Raw genomic sequence first — 23,582 nt, 5'->3', positions numbered from 1 at the left:
TTTTACTGCTGCTTGCTTCTTCCCCACAGGGCAGCCCAGATCACATGTACTTCTCATATTTCGACAATAGGTGGGGCTGGAAAAGCAGTATGGTTTAGGGCTCGGTCCTCTAATACCAACAAAGGCTTCAATGCTGAATTATTTCCAAACGTAGGTATTACTTAAATCCCAATGTGATTCAATTCCCTCAGCTGACTCCAAATTTCTGAAATGGCTGTACAACTCGTCCTGAGCTCATTCATGTCATTCAAGCTGCAAGAGCTAGGAGAGGTTTATAATAGCAATGTATTTTCTGTGTGTTCAAGAGCCGCTTCCTACAATGAATTGGATCTTGTTAGGTCAAGCAGAGACAAAATTAGAAAAACAAAAGCCCAGCTAGAGCTTAATCTGGCCACGGTCATAAAGGATAACAAAAAATGCTTTTACAAATATATTAACAACAAAAAGAGAGCCAAGGAAAATCTCCATCCCTTATTGGATGCGGGGGAGAACATTGTCACCAAGGATGAGGATAAGGCTGAGGTACTTAATGCCTTCTTTGCCTCAGTCTTTAATAGCCAGACCAGGTATCCTCAGGCTATTCAGCGCCCTGAGCTGGAAGACAGGGATGAAGAGCAGAATAAACTCCCCATAATCCAGGAGGAAACAGTTAAGGACCTGCTATTCCACCTGGATACCCACAAGGCTATGGGGCCTGATGGGATCCACCCAAGAGTACTGAGGGAGCTGGCGGAGGAGCTTGCCAAGCCACTCCATCATTTATCAGCAGTCCTGGTTCACAGGGGAGGTCCCAGACGACTGGAGGCTTGCCAATGTGACGCCCATCTACAAGAAAGGCCGGTAGGAGGATCCCGGGAACTACAGGTCTGTCAGCCTGACCTCGGTACCGGTGAAGATTATGGAACAGTTCATCTTGAGGGCTGTCACAGGGCATGTGCAGGACAACCAAGGCATCAGGTCCAGCCAGCATGGGTTCATGAAAGGCAGGTCCTGCTTGACCAACTTGATTTCCTTCTATGACCAGGTGACCCGCCTAGTGGATGAGGGAAAGCCTGTGGATGTTGTCTACCTGGACTTTAGTAAAGCCTTTGACAGCATCTCCCACAGCATTCTCCTGGAGAAACTGGTGGCTCCTGGCTTAGACAGGTGTATTCTTCGCTGGGTAAAGAACTGGCTGGATGGCCGAGCCCAGAGAGTTGTGGTGAATGGCATTAAATCCGGCTGGCGGCCAGTCACAAGCAGTGTTCCCCAGGGCTCGGTTCTGGGGCCGGTCTTGTTCAATACTTTATTGATGATCTGGATGAGGGGATCGAGTGCTCCCGCAGTAAGTTTGCAGATGACACCAAGTTTGGCAGCAGTGTTGATCTGCTGGAGGGCAGGAGGGCTCTGCAGTGGGATCTGGACAGGCTGGATCGATGGGCTGAGGTCACCTGTATGAGGTTTAAGAAGGCCAAGTGCCGGGTCCTGCGCTTGGGTCACAATAACCCCACGCAACGCTACAGGCTTGGGGAGGAGTGGCTGGAGAGCCGACTGGTAGAAGAGGACCTGGGGGAGCTGGTTGACAGCCGGCTGAATGTGAGCCAGCAGTGTGACCAGGTGGCCAAGAAGGCCAACAGCATCCTGGCCTGTATCAGAAATAGTGTGGCCAGCAGGAGTAGGGGAGTGATTGTGCCCCTGTACTCGGCACTAGTGAGGCTGCACCTCAAATCCTGTGTTCAGTTTTGGGCCCCTCACTACAGGAAGGACATTGAGGTGCTGGAGCATGTCCAGAGAAGGGCAACAAAGCTGGTGAGGGGTCTGGAGAACAAGTCTTATGAGGAGCGGCTGAGGGAACTGGGGTGGTTTAGTCTGGAGAAGAGGATGCTGAGGGGAGACCTTATCGCTCTCTACAACTGCCTGGAAGGGGGTTGTGGTGAGGTGGGTGTTGGTCTCTTCTCCCAAGTAACTAGCAGTAGGATGACAGGAAATGGCCTCAAGTTGCGCCAGGGGAGGTTTAGACTAGATATTAGGAAAAATTTCTTTCCTGAGAGAGTGGTCAAACATTGCAACAGGCTGCCCAGGGAGGTGGTGGAGTCACCATCACTGGAAGTGTTCAAAAAATGTGTGGACGTCGCACTTCAGGATATGGTTTAGGGGGCATGGTGGTGTTGGGTTGATGGTTGGACTTGATGATCTTAAAGGTCTTTTCCAACCTTCATGATTCTGTGATTCTGTGTGATTCTGGTTTTGGTTGGGTTTTTTTTTTTTGTCATTAGGGAGTTAAATTATTTATCTACTTAATTCATACTGCAGTTAAGAACTGTGGGAAATCAGTGTTTGCCAGAAGTCCTAGTAGAGACACAGATGTGAAAGTGTTTCCTGTCAGTCTGTTTTTACAGCTAAGAAAATCTTTGGTTTTGCTTTGTTTTCTGCAGTTATTTCATGCTGTCAACTGCCTGGCAAAAGACAATGCCCGGTTGCTTGTGCTGGGCCGCAAACACATGCTGATTAACTCTTCAAATTGGAAAAGAGAGATTATGAAGGAGATGCAGAATAAGGCAGACTTCTTCTTTGCTGAAAATATGTAAGTTTAAGAAAATGGCTTAATGTAATGGCGATCAACACCTGATTTATGTGCATTTTAAATCACTATAAACAGCTGTACTTTTTAGTACCATTACTAGTATCTCTGGCTCTGTGTGTGTGAAAGAGAAACATATCCCTTGCTATACTAGCTTCAAAAAACAATACATATTAAAAGTTACATTATGAAGAATTCCATCACTTGGAATCATGTTGACATCTGTATGGTTTATTGGATTTATAACTGTTAAAACCACTGCCAAGACCACAGTGGCCTGAACTTAACAGAATACCTGATAGCATCAGCCTACAGTTGTGGTCTGTTGTGTTCCAGAGAGATGAAATTCATGCCTGGCCAGTGTTGCTTGGTACCCCAGGAGTGTGGAGAGTCTGGAGCACTGAATTCATTTCTGCTCCCAGAGGAGAATATTTCTGTGAGTGGAAATAGACCCTCTGCCTCCCTAATTCAAGAAGCACGGCCCCCTTGCTCTTGCCTAGTCAAGCCTGTCCTTGTCTCTAAACTAGGTACTTGCCTCTGCCGCAGTGTCCCCTCTCCTTGCCCTGCTTTTCTCATACAATGAGTTTCAGTTTTCCTTCAGTTCCAGCTCCACCTTATCTCTGAGTTGGGCACTGTTGATCCTTCACCTGTCTCTGCCATTTCTTCTGTGATCCCAGTTCCCAGAACTTCTGACCAAGTTCCTTGTCCCAACAGCCAGTCCAAGTTTCTTCTCTGTGCCTCCTTGTTTCAGATCTGTTATCCTTCATCCAATCTCCAGTGCTGGCTCTTTGCTGTTGAATCCCATTGCTTGCTTTCCTGCTCTCTGAGCACTAGCCAAGGGGACTGTTACCCCAGGTTGGAAATCCTCGCTAATCTCATGTCTTGTCACTTACTATTACAGTAAGCCACAGCAATCAAAAAGTGGTTTCAAGCAAAGTTCTCCTCAGCTTCTCCAGATATAGGGTATCTCATGCCCACTATAAATGTATTTTGAGATATTGTTTCCCTGAAATTGTTTCAGTTTAATAGCAGCTAATGTTGAATATATTTTCCAAATAATCGTAATATCTTTTGGAAGTGTATTTACCCATGTAAAGACCACTCAGATTTGTGCTGTTGCCAATGTTACACTTTATTATCAGTTGTGATGACTGTATTCCAACAAAATTTTGGGGGTACCCTTAGGAGTTTTAGCAGTTCTGTTCTACTGTTACGTGGCAAAAGAAGATAGTGTTGTATTATCAGATTGTGATGGGAAGGAAGAATGCTCTGTGTAGCATGCAATTAATTTTTATTGCACTCTAACTGCTGGTGCCTTGTGGTAACCAGAAGTTCTTTATTTTACCAGGGGACTAGAGTAGTGATGGGAATTTTCAGTGTTGCTGATGAACAAATCTCAGATCAGCATTTGATTCATTTCCTGCAACCACTTACTGCCTTGTGAATGACGTCTGTCTTCTCCATTTGTTTTGTTAAGCTCTGAAGATGATGCCTTCTTGTTATATGCCACTCTTCGATCAGGCAAGCATTGCAAGTTTGTTACTAGAGACTTCCTCCGGGATCACAAGGCTTGTCTTTCCGACAGTATGACACGTCATCTGTTCCGTAAGTGGCAGCGTGGACACCAAATAGTGTTTTCCCCTTCTGTAGAAGGAAAGCATATCAATTTTTTGGTAAGTTTTCTGCTGCAGTCAGAAAGCACACAAAGCATATTCATTAAAGATACACAATTTCAAACTCTGGAAGCGAAAAGATTCTTGCTGGAGCCTAAGAAATGGATTTGTACCGATGGGCTCAAAACTTCCATGCTTACTGAAAATGCACTGTATTCACAAAGCATGTCACAAACATGAAAACTGTCAAAAAGATAAGAAATGCTGCCTAAATGTTTAAAATGTAAATGCATGTTTGTGTATACAAATCTTTCCATTGCTGTAAAACGTAAGTGCCAATATTTTTTCATTTATTTTAAACTTTGCAGTACCTTATTGTCCTCTGTAGAACTACTATAAAATATCATGCTTCCGATCGTACAATAGAACTTCTTTCATCTTTATTTTAAAGAAGCAGGAAAATACAGGTATTTCAGTATTCACCGTAATATTAGCCTAACATATGTATAGAGTTTCATGAAGGAAAGCCCAGAACAGTGAGGTTTATAGTCAGTATTCAGCTGCAGAAATTACAGTCTTACAAGCATAGTATCATCTTATAGCAGAATACTGCTGTTATTGTTCGAGAGACATGTATGCTTATGAGCCATGCACAGTAAATTAACAGGAGTGCAGCTGTTTTAAGATTTTTCTTGGGAAAAATTCATCACGTGACATTCCATATTATGCAGATTTTTGTTACCTGGTCTGTCTGCATTGTTATTGCCTACTTAAAGGAATACTGCACCTATGCAGATGCATTGTCTTGCTGCTCTGGTTAAAAATGTAAAATAATATTCATCATTACAAACAGACCATAGAGATACAGGCTTATAAGAACAACAGCCTTTCATTCCGTGTTGTCATACATACATTTCTTTTTATGGATGTAATACATACTGAACGTAGGGGTAACACAGCTTTAGCTACACCTTGTTTCTTTCCTGTGTATGAAAGAGCTAGTAGTTTTCATATCTTAATTCCCATACAAGTGATTTGCATGACTGACATTCCCAGCCATAGCTGTCTTCTAGGTTATTCTGGAAGCTGTCATAGGAAAGCAGACTTCTGAGACTATACACACAGAGTGCTAGTATGTTCTGAGAACTGTAATTGCCAACCAATAATGTTTATTTTGTATTTGTGTTATATATATGTTGAGTTAGTACACCTGTAACATAATAGACCAGAAAAGTAGTTCATTATATTTGTTCAACTAGACACTTTTGACAGTGTTAATGTTAAACTTTTCTTACATCCTCCTCAGCACAGAGCAAGTCAGTTCTGTAAAGAGGTACACTGGAAGAACAAACACAAGATGTCATTAATGTCATTAAATCCTATCAGTTCAAGCCTGTAAACTCCACATCCTGTGTTAATTCCCATATGATTTCATTTTACTGAACGGAAAGCCAATCATTTTGCTATTTCTAGAAACTGAATGCACTATGTTCAAATCATTATTATCTGGTGGAGATTGAAGACATAATTTTAACCATTTACAATGACTCCTAGACCACAAAATACTAAAAGATGTTTTAGTTTTTCCTCCAGTACTAAAATTTAGAATTTGTTTAGTGGAAGGCAATAAATGAGAGTTGTTATAGAGATGAATCTATGGAGATTTCTAAGGTAAGTGTTGGAAGTTATAACTCCTTGTAACTGATATTTCAGTAATATATTGTGTAAAGTCTAAAAAAATGTTTGAAATGTTTTTATCTGTCTTTATCCAACAGCCTACTTTCTGTTACGACTGTGTGGTACAGACCACAGGTGATACCTGGCATATCCCCTATAAAGACACTTTTGAGGAAAAATATTCATATCAAGTACCAAGAAAATGGCTCTGCATTCAACAGAAATGATGAAGAATGTAATTTCACAAGCTGAAGCTGCTTTTCTTTTTTTTTTAATCACTGTTGCTGACTAGGACAACTCAGCAGTACAATTAAGGGATTAATGTGTGAGGCCTAAAATGAAAGAAAATTCAGTAACTGCATTTTGTCAAAATGATTCCTGCAGTAAATCTGTTAACATCAATGGTGGTCCATCAGGGACAAATTAGGTCCATTATTTCCATCTTTACAGGCAATTTCTTTAGCCTCTCAATGTGATTTGAATTAAAACTCGTTTTTCCCTCTTGGAATTTCAGGTTGTATTTTTTAATTTTTTTTTTCCCCTCAAGCTTTTCATCTATGCTGAAATCCATAAACTCTGTACTTCAAAGAAATTAAGCAGAACTTCCAAAGTACCTTCAAAATGAGCACAAGCTGACCTTGCAACAGTGTTGCACAACAGGGTCAAATGGTATGCTTACCGTTTGCCAGACACACATAGCCCTAATACCTGCTCACATTAGCTGGAACTCATTTGATCACATAGAATGCAAAAGATTTGTTGTAGCAACATATATTAAGATTCTTGATTGGAAGAATTAGGAAACAACCAGTGGGATATTGTGTGGCACTCTCACACTCTTAAACTTGCTGCTTCTGACAGGATTTCATGCCACTGGAATAGTTTGCTTATAGAAATGCATGGATTTTCTAAACAAAAATTGATCGTAACTAGACATTCTTACAGGCAGTAATAGGACAAAACTGCATTTTATGGAGATACTTTTACAAAGCCTATCCCAAGTTATAAATAAAGCTAGAAAAATAGTGTGTATTACAGGAAAAGTGTTCTCAGTTATTATTTCTAAGTTCATTTATTGCACTTACCACTTTAATGCAAACTTCCATCGCCCAAAACACATGGAAGTGCCACATTAATCTCAGATGAATGATCATGTTTTTGTCACATTTGTCTTGCACACTGAAAAATCCCATTTGAAACTGAGCTGAATCATAGGGATCTTTTTGTATAGTATTTGCAGTTCTGAGCTTTTGCAGTGTCCCATGACAAGCTCCTTTGGGACTCTTAGCGTTCAAGCATGTTCCCTGCTATGTTTTTTTCACATCAGAGAGCTATCCTGACACTACTTCTACTCCTGGGTTGTAAACCAACCGCTGTGATTTGCATTGGAGTCATCTCCTTCAGGTACTGTGCAGAAAGTATAGAGGAGCTGGATACCTCTTAAGGTAACCTAGAACCTTGTTTTAAATTCATCATGTTGTTGGTAGCATTCATCACAGACCCATTTTCTGACAGAACATGCCAGCTCCTACACGTCACCTGCTTTCTGGAGTCTGCCAGGGGAAGCAGAGAGATTGGATCTTCTCTTGCTCCTCAAAACGATTTACTTCTAATTTGTCAGAAGATTGTTTTTACAATTCTGTAAGCTAAAGAACTGCCAGGTCTCCTTGAAGATGTAAATACTGCTTTCTTAAACTAAGTGTCTTTTCCTGTACAGGACTGTTTAGTAAGCAACTGTGGCTCTCTATGAGGGTTACTTAACCTCTGTATGAAGTTCTGCAACAGCATAAGCTGATGTGAATCAGTGCTGTTATGGTCCCAGTTTGGTACTAGCTCTGGTGATTGTGTGGTCCTAAGCAATTCAGAGCTGAGTCAGCTGAATGCAAACCCTTTAAAAAAAATTCATTTGGCTAGATCAAAATTGGTGGTGTTGTACTGAACTGGCACCATTGCACAAGTACTGGTACCTGTGTGGGAGGGAAACTGAAATGTCAGGCTGCAGAAGGTGGGCCCCTGCAGCTTTGCCTTAGGTCAGCTTTAGCTGACCAGAAACTGTACCTTCAGGTTATCCATTTCATTGCCAGACATGTTCATCCATTGAAGTTTGTATTTTAGCTCACACTGGTCATTAACAGACATGCATAATATCAACATTTAACTGGAATAAGCACATCCTGTACTTCCTTTTGACTGAGAACAGACGTGTCCCTAATCAATCACTTGGGTTTCACCTCAAAAACTGTTCTTACAGAGATACCGTAATACCTTCTAAATAGTAACACTTCTTAAGTACACATTCTTAGAACAGAGTCTGGAGTTTACAACAGGAAGGTGTCCCTACATTAGTGTGAGAATTGTTGTGAATTTTGTTTTTCCTTATGTTTGCTGCTAATGCACTTTACTGTAGATCCTTAGAGGGAATTAATGGCCTCCTCTCTTTGGAACCAAGGAGGAAACATTAGTCATCAATCCACAGACCTTTTCGGTTGCATACTACCTGTCCATATAGTCCATGTAGATGTACATCATACAGATATCTCCAGAGGCTCGGTTCTGTCTGAGGTTAACTATTTGCGTTTTATTTAAACTATTTGTGGAATAATATTCCTTTTGTGTTGCTGTAAGTCTTCAAATTTCGGCTTATTGAAATGGGGAATTTAGAGATAACAATGAATATGAGGATTTGCTTCTGACTATGTAAAAGGAATTCTGGGGGGTTTCATTGGAAATGAAAGCTTACCGACAACTTGACAACTAAGACTGCTTATACAGTGGTATAGTAAAAATCCAAGGATTTTTCATGTCCGTCAGGTAGTAGTATATTAGATTGATAGGTCCTCACTGAATGCCAGAAGGGGAAGTCCTCCGAACACTGGAGAAACTTGTACTCTCAAAACCATGGCAGATGACACTGACTGCCCTTTGCTAGCACACTGAGTGAGGAGAACAGGAATCGGAAGGAATTAGCGCTTAGCTGAGTGTGCCATGGAGACGAAGACGCGTTGGCAAGATAGACTTGAGGAAGACTGAACTGTGTCAGCCTGCGCTGTAGCTATTTTGTGAATAGCTTCATCTCCAAGCTCACCCACTTATTGTTTACTATGTTAGAAACATATCAGTGAGAACAGTCTTCCTCGGGATCCTGCAACACAGACTTTTTGCTCATATTAGACATGATGAACACTAAATCAAAAATACATGGTTGTTCTTCTGAAGCAAAACTGTATTTTGGAAACTGACAAAATTGCTGCATAGATGTAGAAAACTTATGGAAACTATATCCTGAATGTGGCATGACTTCCACTTCGCCACGTGCATGGTATTGAGGAACTATTTACTCTTTCCTCGATCTAAGTCAAATATCGAATCTTTTATTCCAACCACTTAAGTATTTTCTCAGTTACTTTTTGGATATCTGGATGAATGATTGATAATTACTTCCATTTTTCCATCCTCTTTTTCTCAAGGGAAAAAAAATATGACATTAAAATCCAGCATTATAGAATGGAAGAGCTTTGTACGTGGAAGGACTGGGAGGGTAGGAATCCTCAGCCTGGAGAAGCAGATGTCTTCAGAGGGATCGATTGCTCGCTGTCTCTTCCAGTACAAAAGTGGCATCAAATGGTGCTGGCAGATAGAAGGTTCAGATAAAAGGTCAAGTTTCAGATGAAACCACACAACGCATCATTATGCTGAGCAGCTCTTTGCCACGGCATGTCATGGATGCAAGAAGTTCATGTGAGTTCAAAGGGAGACCAGCAAGTTCATGAAAGAGAAATCCAGCAAGGGTTATTAAATAACCAGACACTACCTCTGCCTTGGGAAGTCCCTCCAAACGGTTCGAGACTGGGAGAGGATGCAGGGAGTGCATAATTAAAGGCTCTCTGTAGTCTCAGTACTTTTCCTTGGGCATCCACTTTTGGCTACAGTTGGAGATGGGGCATGGGGCTGGACGGTCTGTGTCTAACCCAGCGGAGACGTTCTTACGTTTGCATGTTCTCCATGTTCCAGTGCTTGCATCACAGCTTTAAGCGTTTCATGTCTGCCCACAAATGGCTTGTAGTCCATAAAGAGACATTTTGTTCTCCCACAGTATTAATAAGCAAGGAAAAGTATAAGGAAAAAATCAAGAAAGCAGACTTTTAATGTATGGCGTACACAAAATGCACCTGTATCTGCTATTTCAACAAAGAGTAAGTTCATCTAATAATAATCTTTTAAAATAGAGGTGTGGATACCAAAACACAGCTTTTCCAACTCTTTTAATGACTGACTTTAAAAAAAGGCCTTCCCACAAAGAGCAGGGGAAATCCAAGACGCTGAAAGGCAGAAAGAGCATATATTCATGGGTTTAAATTTGGGAATTTCCCTTTGTACTGGACACTGATAAAAAGTTAAGTCTTTTAAACATCACGTTATAATGCAGCTGTGGCAACAATTACTCATTAGGAGTATCTTAAATGTCTTTTTTGATGTTAGTGCTATTTCTTTGCTTTAAAATTATACTCATTGAAGAAAACACGTGGAACTATTTTGTTTAGAAAATTTAAGAGGGGTTTTGTTTTCTTGGCTGTCTGTACAGCTCATGGTGATACTCTTCTCCAGTTTTGTGGTATTTCCGTGCACATTCTCTGATGCACGTCGAGCATGTTCGAGGTTTTCCACGCATCAGAAATCATTTGATCAGCCTGGCAAGTCGCAGCTTCCCATCTGCTCCCGCCCCCCCCGCCGGTCGGACTGCCTGACGCTCGGCTTCCACCCCGCTGGTTAACACGTTATAGCTGCCGCGCTGCAAAGGACGGCATTTTGCACACGACGTAGGTGACAAGTCGCCACACGACAGCTCGCTGCTGCGCACCGGCCGTTGCTCGGCGCCGGCGCAGTCAGGATAAGCGCGCAGCGCCTGGCCGCGCAAGTGCGCATGCTCGGCAGAGGAGAGGCGGAGGCCGGCAGGGGCGAGGGAAGCAGAAGTGCCGCGGGGCTCGGGCATGCGCACTGGCAGCGGTGGAGCGTGACGGTGCGCGAGCGGCGTGTGTTTCGGCGCCTGCGCCGAGCGCGTAACCCGGAAGTGCTCCCGCGGGTACCCTGCCTGCAGTAGCGGTGGGGCCCTGCACGCTGTGAGCCCCTTGGCTGTGCCGCCCCTCCCCGCACCCGCCATGTCCCGAGGCTCCAGCGCCGGCTTCGACCGCCACATCACCATCTTCTCGCCCGAGGGCCGCCTCTACCAAGTCGGTGGGTGTCCGGCCCCGGGGATGCTGCCGCTGAATTGCCCTGTCACGGGCCCGGCCTGCCCGCGCCGCCGCCGCTTCCTGCCGAGCAGGGCTGCAGCCGGCTCGGAAAACCTCTGCCGAGCCTCGATGCCTTTGGGGTGGGGGGGAGCGTTGCGCCTCCCGTGGCCGGGGAGTCTAGGTTCCCGCCCTGCCCGTTCCCGCCTTGTGGGAGCAGCTGCGGTCCCGGTCCTGCCGGCGTGGGGTCCCGGGGGAGGGATCCTCACATGAGACAAGGAAAGCTTAGAGCTAGGGTCGGCCCTCTCGAGCGTCCCCTGCCACGGGGAGGCACCTCCTGCGATTTCCCGATGTTTGATTTCAGATGTTTGAAGACCAGACTAACAGTTATCCAGAAGCTGTTTATTCCCCCTAAAGTGTTTCTTTAAGTTTATCTTGCTAAACTTGGGAGCATGGTGCTTTGGAATCTGAGAACTACAATAGCTGTTTGAAGTGCCTCAAACACTGCATGCCTGAGTAACAAAGTCAGTTTTTGGAGGTAACCTGTGCTCCCTCTGGTTACACCTGAATGCCATGTGTTCTATACATCATAGCCTGTGAGATAGCAGCAACTGTCCTTTATTTCCAGGCTTAGAGTCATAGAATAGTTTTGTTGGAAGGGAACTTTAAAGGTCATCTAGTCCAACCCGCTTGCAATGAGCAGGGACATCTTCAACTAGATCACGTTGCTCAGAGCCTTGTCCAACCTGACCTTGAATGTTTCCAGGGATGGGGCGTCTACCACCTCTCTGGGCAACCTGTTCCAGTGTTTCACCACCCTCATTGTGAGAAATTCATTCATTATATCTGGTCTAAATCTACCCTCTTTTAGTTTAAAACCATTACCCCATGTCCTATCACGACAGGCCCTGCTAAGGCATTCTGCAATTAAGCTGCAGCTTCATCTTCTTCTGTAGGTCACTGAATCTTTCATTTTTATTTTTACAGTTCACCAGACTCTGCAGAATAGCCTCATGGTGCTCCTTGTGCAGAATACTCTATGACAGTATAGTCAGCTTGCAGTCTGGCAGGACAGTTCATTGGGAGTGTTCCTGAAGGATCATCAAAACAGGGCCGGATGAATTGTTTTGGCAGCATCATCTCCGCTGGAGCTTAGTGGCTCTTCCCCAGCTACAGTGGCTTCACTGCACGTGTGTTGCACAGCATGTCGATACATCCATCTGTTCTCGCGGAAATGAGGTTGCTGAGACCAGGCTGCATGAATTATCCATGGTAGCCAGTAGTTTCTTTTGTGTCTGCTCTTGAGTTTTTCTCGGGAAGAAGGCTATCTGGAATAGGCTTCATGGGCAGGCGGCCCAGTCTCCAGCAGGCCTTTCTCCAAGGAGCAGCTAGGAAAGTGCCTCTGTGCAGGTGTCTATACACAGGTAGAAAGTTACCCGTACTAGATACCTACATTCAGGTGCTATACCTGGAGTGTGTATAAGGTTTGTATGCAACTTGCGTAGTAAGCCTTATATGTATGAATGGTAGGGACAGCACTTCCCCACATGGGATGTCAGTGGCTCTGTGATGGAAGAGTCACAGGCTCTGACCTGACCTCTGCTATTAAAACAGGCTGGTTGGTCCGCATCACCTTTCTGTTTGTTTCGCTGTTGCAGTACTACTTGTTGGGAATGGTTTCTGCATCCTGTAGCAAAGAGGAAACTGAGTCTTGATTTTCTACCTCCTGGGTATATTCAGCCATTAGGTTAATGTGTGAGAAATCTGCAGTACCTCCATATCCTTTACCCATGTCTTAGAAGCAAGTATCTGCATGTGTATTCGAGAGCCTTTGCACACAGCCTGAAGCTGTCTTAAAGATATTTTGAGTACCTATATGCTATAGGAAGAAAAATATGTAGGTGTGCATAGTTAACCTCAAGCAAGTATGAGCTCACTCTACCCACAGCCAGGCTGATAACTCGGGCATGGTGCCGCACCAACGTCTCTGTTGGCCAGCATCTACCCACAGCATGGGCAGAAAGCTCATGTTTGCTTGGGGTCAGATATCTGAATCTAGCTCTGCTCTGCTGTTCTCTTCTTGAATCCTGGACATCTGCTGGGTGCAGATTAACTAGGTGCTGTCAAGGAGGGGCATAGATACGTGTTGCTTTAAGGCTGTCTTAAGATGAGATTTTTCTGGAAGGTTTTCTGGAAACACTGAACAGAGGTTTCCAGCATAGTGATATTGGACTGAAATGCCAATGCTTTGCCTTAGGTCTGTCTTCTGCTTCCAAAGCTCAGAATGCTCTTGTGCCTTTGAAGTAATCTCATATTAGAAGAGTAACAGTTATTTCATGTGTATTTCTTGTTGCTGTAGTTAGAAACCTTCAGAGTATCAGTGTAGTCTTGCCACTTATTAGTTCCAGTCTTCAAAAGTGATGTTTCATCTAAGCAGAATTTTAGGAGATGAAGAAAATTATTATTTTCAAATTTCTCATTGTTCTGACATATTTGAGGAACAGCAAGGAACTACTGTTTTCAGGAAGAATGTGTGCACAGTACTACTGAAATACTTGCATAGCAGAAAAGAGACACCACTAGCAATATATGTATTTGGATTTGTTATACTGTAAGAGCCCCTATGCTTTTTGGCTTGTCTCTTTGAAAACTGAGTATTTCTGATGGCAATAGGAACAGGGTGAGAAGACACTGCAGTTCAGCAAGCTTTGTTGTCAGTACTTGTGAGCAAAAACAGTTTGCGAAAGCACCTATTCCTCTTCCATCTAAGTGTCACAGAACTTTGAGGTTGGAAGGGACCACTGGAGATCATCTGGTCCAACCCCCTGTGCAGGCAGGGATACCTAGAGCAGGATACCCAGGACCCCGTCCAGACAGCTTTTTATTATCCCCAAGGAGGGGGACTCCACAGCCTCTCTGGGCAACCTGTGCCAGTGCTTGGTCACTCTCACAGTAAAAAAGTGTTTCCTGATGTTCAGATGGGCTCCCCTGTGTTTCAGTTTGTGCCCATTGCCTCTACTCCTGTCACTGGGCGCCACTGAAAAGAGCCTAGCTTCATCCATCTTCTTTACACCCTCCCTTCAGATATTTGTACACTTAAATAAACAAGTGTTGCAGAGCCCTGGCCTGGGGCGTCAAACTTGACCAGTTTGCAGACAGTGCTAGCTCATGTCTCACTGGGTTCTTCGCTGCTTTGCTGCAGGCTAGCACTGATCATCCCAGGGAAGGGAAGTGAAAAGGTGAATGAAATTGTGCATCTCGCAGAGAGAAAGAGGGAACATTCTTTATGGCATGTTTGAGTAACCAGTAAATGTTCTGATGCTTCAGAGTAATAAATACAGTGCCATAAATACATGGAAATCAGCCCTTCCACAACACTGATTCAGCAGATTGAACATCAAGATCATGGTATTGCAAGATGTGTGTTTCAGTTTTCAGATTATTCCTCTCCTGTGGGCAGTCTCTTCCATAGATTTGAATGCAGCTTTTAAAACGTCTGAGTTTCTTGCTGCCCTTATTTTAGAAGATAGTTTTAGCAGTTTGCTGTGCTCTTGGTTAGACATGTTCTAAATTGCAGTCTTAAGCACGTAGCTAACAAAAAAATAATCTACAGTTAACTAGTGCCTGAAACTTCCCTCTCCCAACCAGATATTAGGAAGTTCTGAACGTTTATCATATATTGCCAGATAAATTATTTTTAAAGTTGTTGTTCTTGAGGCTTTTGAAACCATCAATCAAGGGAAATTTATTTAATGGAATATACCAAGTACATCTTAGTCAGTTACATTTATCTGAATAATGCTACCTAGTCTATAAGTTTCACTTTAAAAAGTTAATAAAAGCATTGCAGTGTTTGAACGTCAAGTCAGAAAATGTGATAGTAAGGTTAAAACCCATCTTCTGTGCCTGGTCCATCATTTCAGTTTTCATCTGTATAGCTTAAAATCTACAAAAGAAAATTACATCCTTGCAGTGTTGATAATGCTTGCAATACTAAACTTCTGCATGTTAAAAATTTTTATTTAAGGATTTACAGTCACTGTGTGTTCAGATTGGACCGTTTTGGTCAAGTACAGAACAGCCTTCTTGTTCTAAAACAAATTCCATTGCTGTTAAGCATTTTAACTGAACAAAAAGGCAAATTATTTGAAATATTTGAAGGAAGTAGTGATAGTGGTTTTGTGAAGAGAATCAATGACTTAATTCCCATCAGAAAGTTCTTGTTGTGCATTGTACTAAAGACCTTAAAGACACAAAGCATTGCACAAAGGTTAAAAAGGCCAGAACTTGGTGAGATTCCTGTCTGGGGGCAGGTGTTATTTGTGCAAATATCTCTAACATTGTTTTTTATTAACTTTTACATATTTTTCTAGAATATGCTTTTAAGGCCATAAACCAAGGTGGACTTACGTCTGTAGCTGTTCGAGGGAAAGATTCTGCAGTAATTGTAACACAGAAGAAAGTACCTGTAAGTAGTCTGTTTTTGAGAAGGAAGCTGGAAGGAGATGAGAAAAAAAGTTGGGGATGAGACTCTGCAACATGGATATTATATTTATTAGCATTGACATATATTGCTGTTTGAATTGAATATCTCATTATCGTTCTGCCTACTACAAGTTCTAGCTGTGTTTAGTGCTCAGTTGTACATTTCCTCACCAAGTACCATAATACTGGTTTTCTCTGTAGTTGTTGAAGGGATAAAGCTCAAAAACAAAGTTGGTCCTGCTGTACTTCAGCATCCATACATCACTCTGGCTTCCAAGGGCTGAGTTGTCTGTAATTGCCTTCATGATTTCTTTAATTCCTACTCAGAAAATGTTATACCAATAGCATGCAAACAGATTTTCGTGAGTGTTTCAGCACAGCAGTGATGTATTGTTGACAAAGGGGAAAACCTTGTGTTTGAAGGGCAGCATGCCGTAGGACTGCAAGCTTTTTGTGTGTGTATTCTTAGAGTTTTGTCAGAGGGAAAAGGACTTTGATGTTGGTCACGCTCTGGCTGTCATTCCTTACCAGATATTGCAGGTTTTTATCTTCCCTACTCTCCTATTCTTCCTTCGCATGCCTATAGCAGTAAATAGTGGAGAGCCTGAAATTTTTAGCTGTTAGTTGATTCTTTTGGGCTCTTCTGCAGATACCAGAGCATGCAGAGTTAGTATTTTTTTTTTTTTACTTGAAGGACAGTGTTTTCTATTAGAGTATTTCTATTTCCTCTTTAGGACAAGTTACTGGATTCCAACACAGTGACTCATTTATTCAGAATCACTGAAAATATTGGCTGTGTGATGACAGGCATGACAGGTATTTAATTTGCCATCTTTTTAAGTATCTGAAGTCTGTCTGATTTTTTTTATGTAGTTCGCCAACTTTGCATGACATAAAACAAATAAGTGCTCTAGGAGATCTGTTCCACTCAATCTGGTTTTGGAGAACTTGTCTAGTTCTGATGTGTATATTTAAAGACAATTTAAAGCTGGGCCTGGAATTTGCATTCTTAAGGAATAAACATGCTACATGTGCAGTGAAATTAATATTAGTTCTTTCTGTCCAGCTGACAGCAGATCCCAGGTGCAGAGAGCCCGCTACGAGGCTGCTAACTGGAAGTACAAGTATGGCTATGACATCCCTGTGGATATGCTGTGTAAAAGGATTGCAGATATTTCTCAGGTCTATACGCAAAATGCTGAAATGAGGCCTCTTGGTTGCTGTAAGTATAGTGTAAGAAATTCATCTTTTCTGTTTCTTGTCTAAGCTTGCAACTTCAAGCATAAGAAATTGTCACCCATTTTCAAATTGTGCGAGATAAGGAGTAAGGGGTGAACAACCAAATGACAAAGCGGTATTGGAAGTCTTGAATTGGAGCCATGATTTTACCATTGACTCAGCATTTGAATTGGAGTAAATGATTTAGCCTCTTTAAAACATGCGATACTATTTCACCTTAGTTTTTGGGGCCTTGTCTGTTTGCACTGCACAGTGATGTCTGTGAATGGGAGACGCTCTTTTTACTAGTGTCTGTCTGGGTAAATATCACTGTTAAAACAGACATATGGAGAGTGCAATTATGCTTGTGTAGATTTTGTGGCTTTTTTATCTAAGTAGCATGTACAGGACAAAAATCTGCATAATTTTTACTCTTAACCATGGTGTATATAATATGGAGAAGTGCTTAAAAATATTTCACTTGCAAACATTTCTACACCAGTCTTGTTTTATAACAGCAAATGCAGCTTAAGTAAAAAAAGATGTGTGTAAAATTGTTTTTTGTAGATATTCGCGGTCATCTGTGTGTTCTGAGGTTGGTTCTGACTTGTTTTTTCTCTTACATTTGTCTGTGAGAAAATTATAACCATACTGTTAGGCTGTCCGGGAACTGAGACAAAAGACTTAATGTTTCCTCAATTACTTTTTTCATCAAACATTCTCTCTGGGTTTCTTTTTATTTGCTTGTTGGGGTTTTTTTTTTTCTTTTAAGGAGAATAGTTTCAGAATTGATGAATCACTTCTCGTAATCATAGTAAGCACCATCACATCTCACTAAAGAAGTAACATTCAGGGTTGCACCACAGTTTCCATGATGGGGCAATTTTCCTATGCTTGAAATGTTCAGGAATGATTGTTTCTTTCTTCCCTTGGCATTTTCCACGCCTTGATACTGCTGGAAAGTTTTATTGTTTTTTTTAATACATGAATAATAATGTATTTTTATTAACTTCCCTTATCCTTTTTTTGAAAAGATGATGGGAAATGTTTTTTCTGTTGTAGTAATAGCTGCTCAGAAGCTTATCAGCTATAACTACCAGTTAAAAGTTGCACAAGTGTAAAGAGAAAATAATTTAAAACCTTGACCTTGTTCTGTTTGTTTTTTTGGGGTTTTTTGCAAGTATTGCTTTCAAGTTATTTTTAATATGCATATTGAGACCATAAAACTGTAAATCTAGAAGTGTGGGTGAACACAGATGCATTTCGTGTCCAGAGAAGGGCAACGAAGCTGGTGAGGGGTCTGGAGCACAAGTCTTATGAGGAGCGGCTGAGGGAACTGGGGTTGTTTAGTCTGGAGAAGAGGAGGCTGAGGGGAGACCTTATCGCTCTCTACAACTACCTGAAAGGGGGTTGTGGCGATGAGGGTGTTGGTCTCTTCTCCCAAGTAACTAGTGATAGGACAAGAGGAAATGGCCTCAAGTTGCGCCAGGGGAGGTTTAGATTGGATATTAGGAAAAATTTCTTCACTGAGAGGGTGGTCAGGCATTGGAACAGGCTGCCCAGGGAGGTGGTGGAGTCGCCATCCCTGGAAGTGTTCAAAAAACGTTTGGATGTGGCACTTCAGGACATGGTTTAGGGGACACGGTGGTTCTGGATTAATGGTTGGACTTGATGATCTTAAAGGTCCTTTCCAACCTAGTGATTCTGTGATTCTGTGATTCTGTGATTTCAGTGGTGTAACCAGTTTGTGTTAGTTGAAGTCTGTCCAACTTGAAAGCATTTAGTCAAATGGTCCTCAAAGACTCAGTTTTATGTTGTGATATTTCCACATTTCGTTCCAGATTTTTTTTTCCTTTAAAGAAAAGAGGAAAAGAGATGTCATGCAGTGCTTTTCAGGATTAAAGTTGAGAAATCTAAAGTTGATCTTCAAATGTTTCCATTAATTTCAACATATTTGTAAAGTTGCTTTCTGGTAAAGGGTACTTGTTAATAGAACTATTGTTTACATTTTTAAAGTGTCATACAAGCGAACTGTGGCTGGGTTGGCTTCATATCAGGATTAAACTTTTGTATATCCTGACTTTGTGGTTCTCTACACACTGAGCATGGCGAAAACATTTCTGTGATTAATGAGTAGCTTTCTTTGGGAATGATATAAATCTAGTTTGCACTAAACTGAGTTGCACACCTGGTAATGAGATGCTGGTAAATTCGAGATAAAGAGGAAGTCACAGCTCTAGGTATTGGACTGGTTCCCAAAACTGTACTGCTGTACTGCTGAAGGAGTATCTAGTCTATTCTTCAGTTGCATGAAATTGCTAAAATTGGGGAAGGAAATAAATTAACAATTTTTCTCTTCAAGGTATGATTTTGATTGGTATTGATGAAGAACACGGCCCTCAGGTATACAAGTGTGATCCAGCAGGTTACTATTGTGGATTCAAGGCCACAGCTGCAGGAGTTAAGCAGACAGAGTCAACCAGTTTTCTTGAAAAGAAAGTAAAGAAGAAATTTGATTGGACATACGAACAAACAGTAGAGGTAAGCCAGCGGAGGGAAATAAAGATTTGTTAAAGTATTTTTAATGAACATGGTGTATGTAGGTTTGTGAGGTAGAGGAATGCAATTAGGCATTTCCTGTTTTCTTACAGTTCTGTATTGCTGCCAGAGCAAGTATAGCTATTCCAACCAGAAAATGGTTTTATTTTGCAAGTGTTTAAATACTCATCTCATGTGCTTTTTGTGCTTTATATTAGCTGAAGCAGAATCTGTAATTGTAGCACTTCCGCTGTAGCTGGTGGTTGGTGACTGCAGTGCTTGATTCTGGGGATATCAGTACAGTTTTCTTCTAGTGGCACTTGAAATGCTTTCTAACATGAAGATTGTTTTAAACAGGACGGTGCAGTGCTTGTCCGTCAGCTTAGTAAAGGTAACACCAGTTGTCATGCCTACTGTGAAAACTGTTGATCAAGGCGCATTATAAAAACATATCCTATTTATAAAATAGGTCAATGGAATGATTTTGTAATTATCCTTACTTTTTCACTTACACTGTAGAGATCTGTCTAAACAGTCCTCTTCCAAGGCCCACCTGTTTCTCCTGCCAGGCCTTGTTCTTCTCTCATAATACGGTGTTTCCTGCATCACAAGATCAGCAGTTGAAATGAGGAATAATAACCTAAGCAATTGACCCCCCTGTAAGATTAAACAGAGTATTGTATTAAGATCCGTGTGAATGCTATGCAGATTCAGACCTTCAGCTAAATTAGTTCTGGAGTCTACCTTACTGTGAAAGTACCATTTAAACAGAAAGTTCTTCATAAGTTTTTATAAGTTTTATTTGTGTATTTTAATAGGTACTGATTTCCTTAATATGTAATTCCTTTAAAGGCAAGATCCTGGGAGGCTTGAATAATCATAGCATACTGGAATTGAGTGTATTTGAAATTCCCTCAGAGACCCTTTATCCTGGCTAAATAATTTTCACATTAAATGTATTTTTCTATTACTGCTTGATTATACTGTGCTTGTCTCTTAGTTGAGTTGTCTCTTGAGTTGGAGGTAGATGAAACAGTCTTCTCATATTCTTGTTTTTAATTCATAAAACTTCCATGGTATGGTACAAATACTTAGTTGCTAATTAATCTGCCAGTCAAATCCTGGATACGATTCTATACCTTTTTCTTGTCTTTGTTAAAATGCTGAGGTTGGGAATGTAGATCAGACACGTACTCTAAAAGTTGGCAGTGACAGGGAGAAGCAAGTCTGTCAAACAAAAGCTAGAATCACATTTTTTGTAATGTTCTTCACACACACACACTCTCTGCCCTTTTTTTTTTTTTTTTTAGAAGCTTGTGGTCCATTAGAGGTAATGCTCCATGGATAAGAGTTTTGGGGGTGTTTTGGTGGTTTGTTTTTTTGGTTTTGTTTGGCTTTTTTTCAACTTGGCAGTGCTCTGATAAGACATCTATATAGTCTTACAGAATTATTGCAGAATCAATGTATTATCAACATATTGAAAACAAACTTTAGAAAAGTCTTGTCTGGTGTTCTACACTTCTTAACACATTAGTGATCAGAATTAAATGCCAGCACGTCAGAATAACTGTTTTGATAAGCATCTGGCGACATAGCTGTTTTATGGAACTTCTTTTTGTGCTGAATCATCATTTTAGGAATACATCTTTAGCATTATTATGACCCTACTGCAGCATTAAGTATGAGTGAGGTTGCAAAGAATGCCTTTTAAAACAGGTGATGATTAGGGTGGAAAAAAATAAGTTAAGCCATGATGAAGTGCAGCTTTTAAAAACAGCCAGTGTAATGTTAATTACCAGAAGAAAAGCCAAAATGGAAGCTATGCGAGTGACATGTGCTTTGAGTAATCTTGGACTGTAATGATGATGTATGTCGTCTTTGCCATTGATGAAACATGTTCTGTCGTTGGGACCTGGGGTTTTAATCTTTGCGTGATAAAAGATTTTAGGTTTGTTTTGGTTTTTTTCTGCTACAGAAATGACGTGTCCCTTTGGTTTTTGTAGATTGGGCTTTTTAGGGAGAGGACCGGAGAGGGACTGTATTCTGTAACAAGGGGAAACTATTTGAAACTTTTCAGATGAAGTTTTGAGATGGAAGGAAATAACTTAAAACTAGAAGGAAGGATAGTTGTTAGTGCTATGTAAAAAAAAAAAAAAAAAGCCTTGATGCTTTCTATTTAATGATAGGGGTTTTTGTCATCTTTCAGACAGCAATAACATGCCTGTCTACTGTACTATCCATTGATTTCAAACCTTCAGAAATAGAAGTTGGTGTAGTTACAGTGGAAAATCCTAAATTCAGGTAAGTGATTCAGTGTTCGTAAAACTTGGTGTGTTTCTCTGGCTATGTGCAATTAGTTTTAACTTCCTGTGTAATGGTAAATTGAGAAAAAGAGAAAAATGTCAGAAGTTGAAGTTTTGGAGCTGTTTTTTTTAACTTTTTTTTTTTTACATTCTTCAAAACATGTAGGGGTAAAAGACACTGTTTAAAAAAAATAACACAGTTTTAAAATATTCAACACGGTTAAGGGATCCAGTAGAGAAAAGTGTTGTACTGCTTTATGCGATGATCAAAATGCAGTTACATCTGGTCTAGAGGATTTTTCATGCTTAAAAGGATAAAAATTTTTTTTTGTGCTAGTATCTGGAGTCCACTTCCAAATCATAGTCATGACAACTAATGCAGTAAAGACTGTTTTGTATTGGGGAAAATTTTGCAAGTCCCTTAATTTTTTTACTCCTTTTCAAAATGGAAAGTCATTTCTTTAAATGACTCTTGCTTACCTTGTAACTGTAGCAGTTTTTAACATCTCCAGTATATAGTTAATAGATTATCAAATTGTATGATTTGAAATGTTCTCTTTAAATTTGACAAGATTGAAAGATCCTAGATTTAAAACTCACTGCAGTGATTTGGAACCAGCTGAACTTTTACTTTCTGAGTACGCTGCATTCCCACATAGCATGAAAGCAAGACACATGCAGTTTCCTTCCTCCCCACTTACTGCCTCAATCTGAATGCAGCACACTGCATGCAGGAAGGTTACTTGGTTAATCTATCAAGACAACACCTGGAAATCTTCCTGCTGAGGGCTATACCTCAGCTATACATCAGATACAGTGTCCTTGACAGCGTTCTCACAATACAATATATAGCTGCAGAAGTATGCATGAAATCTGAGAGAATAAGTTTTGGGGTTTTTTTATTAATGCAAAAGGACCCTGTAGGTGTGTCTTATCTAAAATTTAGTTAAGGCTGGCTTGCTGCAGAGGACTACAATTATTTCTGCCTTAGTCTTTCATTGCTTTTTTTTATTTAAAAAAAAAAAAACAGAGAGGAACAGCTAGGTGGGAAAGAAAGGTCCTCTGCTGCTTTAGTCTAGCTGCTTGGTGGAGATTGGAGAGAGGCTTCAAACCTTTGGGTCCTACAGGTGCAGTCTTTTGAATGCTTCCTAACATGTTTAAAGCTGACATGGTGATGGTGGGTAGTTTTGCATTTGGTGCTGAATGTTTAGAACAGGATAGCATAGCATTTTTGAGAAAGCATGCAGCAGCAGCGTTACCCCTTTTCTACTGTTGCTCAAGGGTCAAGTGCTAGCTTTCTGCCAAACTTTATTTACCGGTCTTAGGTCCTTTTCAGAAAGGATGGATAACAAGCAGATGGAGAAGGCTATGAAAACCTGTGGCCCGTGGAGTAATCATACTAATTACCATACCCATTCTCTCACCAGGTCCCAGCTTGCAAATAAATTACTCAAGTGGAATTACCTGTTCTTTTCCTGCCATTTGTTACGTCTTTGCTCTCTAGTGCCTTTGATTCTTCCTTTATTTTTCAAAAAGAACTGGAATGTCGGCCTGTGGCCCTGGCAGTGGTGCTTTAAAGGGCTGAAAGATGTATTGTATAAAACTTGCTTGTGTAGATATTAGGTTGTAATATTGGAGCTTAAGGGAAAGAATCATTTAAGCCATTTAAGATTTCTTTTTGTTCTTTCAGGATCCTTACAGAAGCAGAGATTGATGTGCACCTTGTAGCTCTGGCAGAGAGAGACTAGCATTCCCATTGTCTGTGCTTCTGGCCAGGATATTTGGTGAAAAGAAAACACTTACCTAATGGCTTTAGATTATGGGTGGAAAACAATGTTCACTATATGATGTATTTTACTCTGTACAAATAAAACAGAGGTTTTTGAAATACCTGGTGTCATCTTTTAATGTAATTTTTTTAACTTCTATGAAATTCTCATCAAAATGCTCGATGACTTTGGAT

General features: G+C 41.1%; 2 protein-coding genes across 2 annotated transcripts in view; both read left to right on the top strand.

Annotated features, from left to right (window-relative positions):
- The window catches only part of PRORP (protein only RNase P catalytic subunit), a gene marked incomplete at both ends in the record, with an annotated part of 53,591 nt that extends 47,514 nt beyond the window's left edge, over positions 1 to 6,077 (top strand). The window contains 3 exons of the mRNA XM_081999997.1: positions 2,415 to 2,563; positions 4,038 to 4,233; positions 5,949 to 6,077. Coding sequence (XP_081856123.1) covers positions 2,415 to 2,563; positions 4,038 to 4,233; positions 5,949 to 6,077 — 474 coding nt within the window. The remainder of the gene's footprint in view (positions 1 to 2,414; positions 2,564 to 4,037; positions 4,234 to 5,948) is intronic.
- A 4,929-nt stretch (positions 6,078 to 11,006) lies between these two features.
- PSMA6 (proteasome 20S subunit alpha 6) lies at positions 11,007 to 23,367 on the top strand (the record flags this gene model as incomplete). The annotated part of the gene is made up of 7 exons (XM_082000382.1): positions 11,007 to 11,082; positions 15,449 to 15,543; positions 16,295 to 16,376; positions 16,627 to 16,782; positions 19,141 to 19,319; positions 21,523 to 21,617; positions 23,310 to 23,367. 7 exons carry the CDS (start codon positions 11,007 to 11,009, stop codon positions 23,365 to 23,367), a joined length of 741 nt encoding a protein of 246 aa, XP_081856508.1.
- Positions 23,368 to 23,582: the final 215 nt, after the last annotated feature.

The sequence above is a fragment of the Phaethon aethereus genome, assembly GCF_964289735.1.
Source record: "Phaethon aethereus genome assembly, chromosome: 5".
NCBI lineage: Eukaryota > Metazoa > Chordata > Aves > Phaethontiformes > Phaethontidae > Phaethon > Phaethon aethereus.
This window is presented reverse-complemented; position numbering and strand designations above follow the sequence as displayed.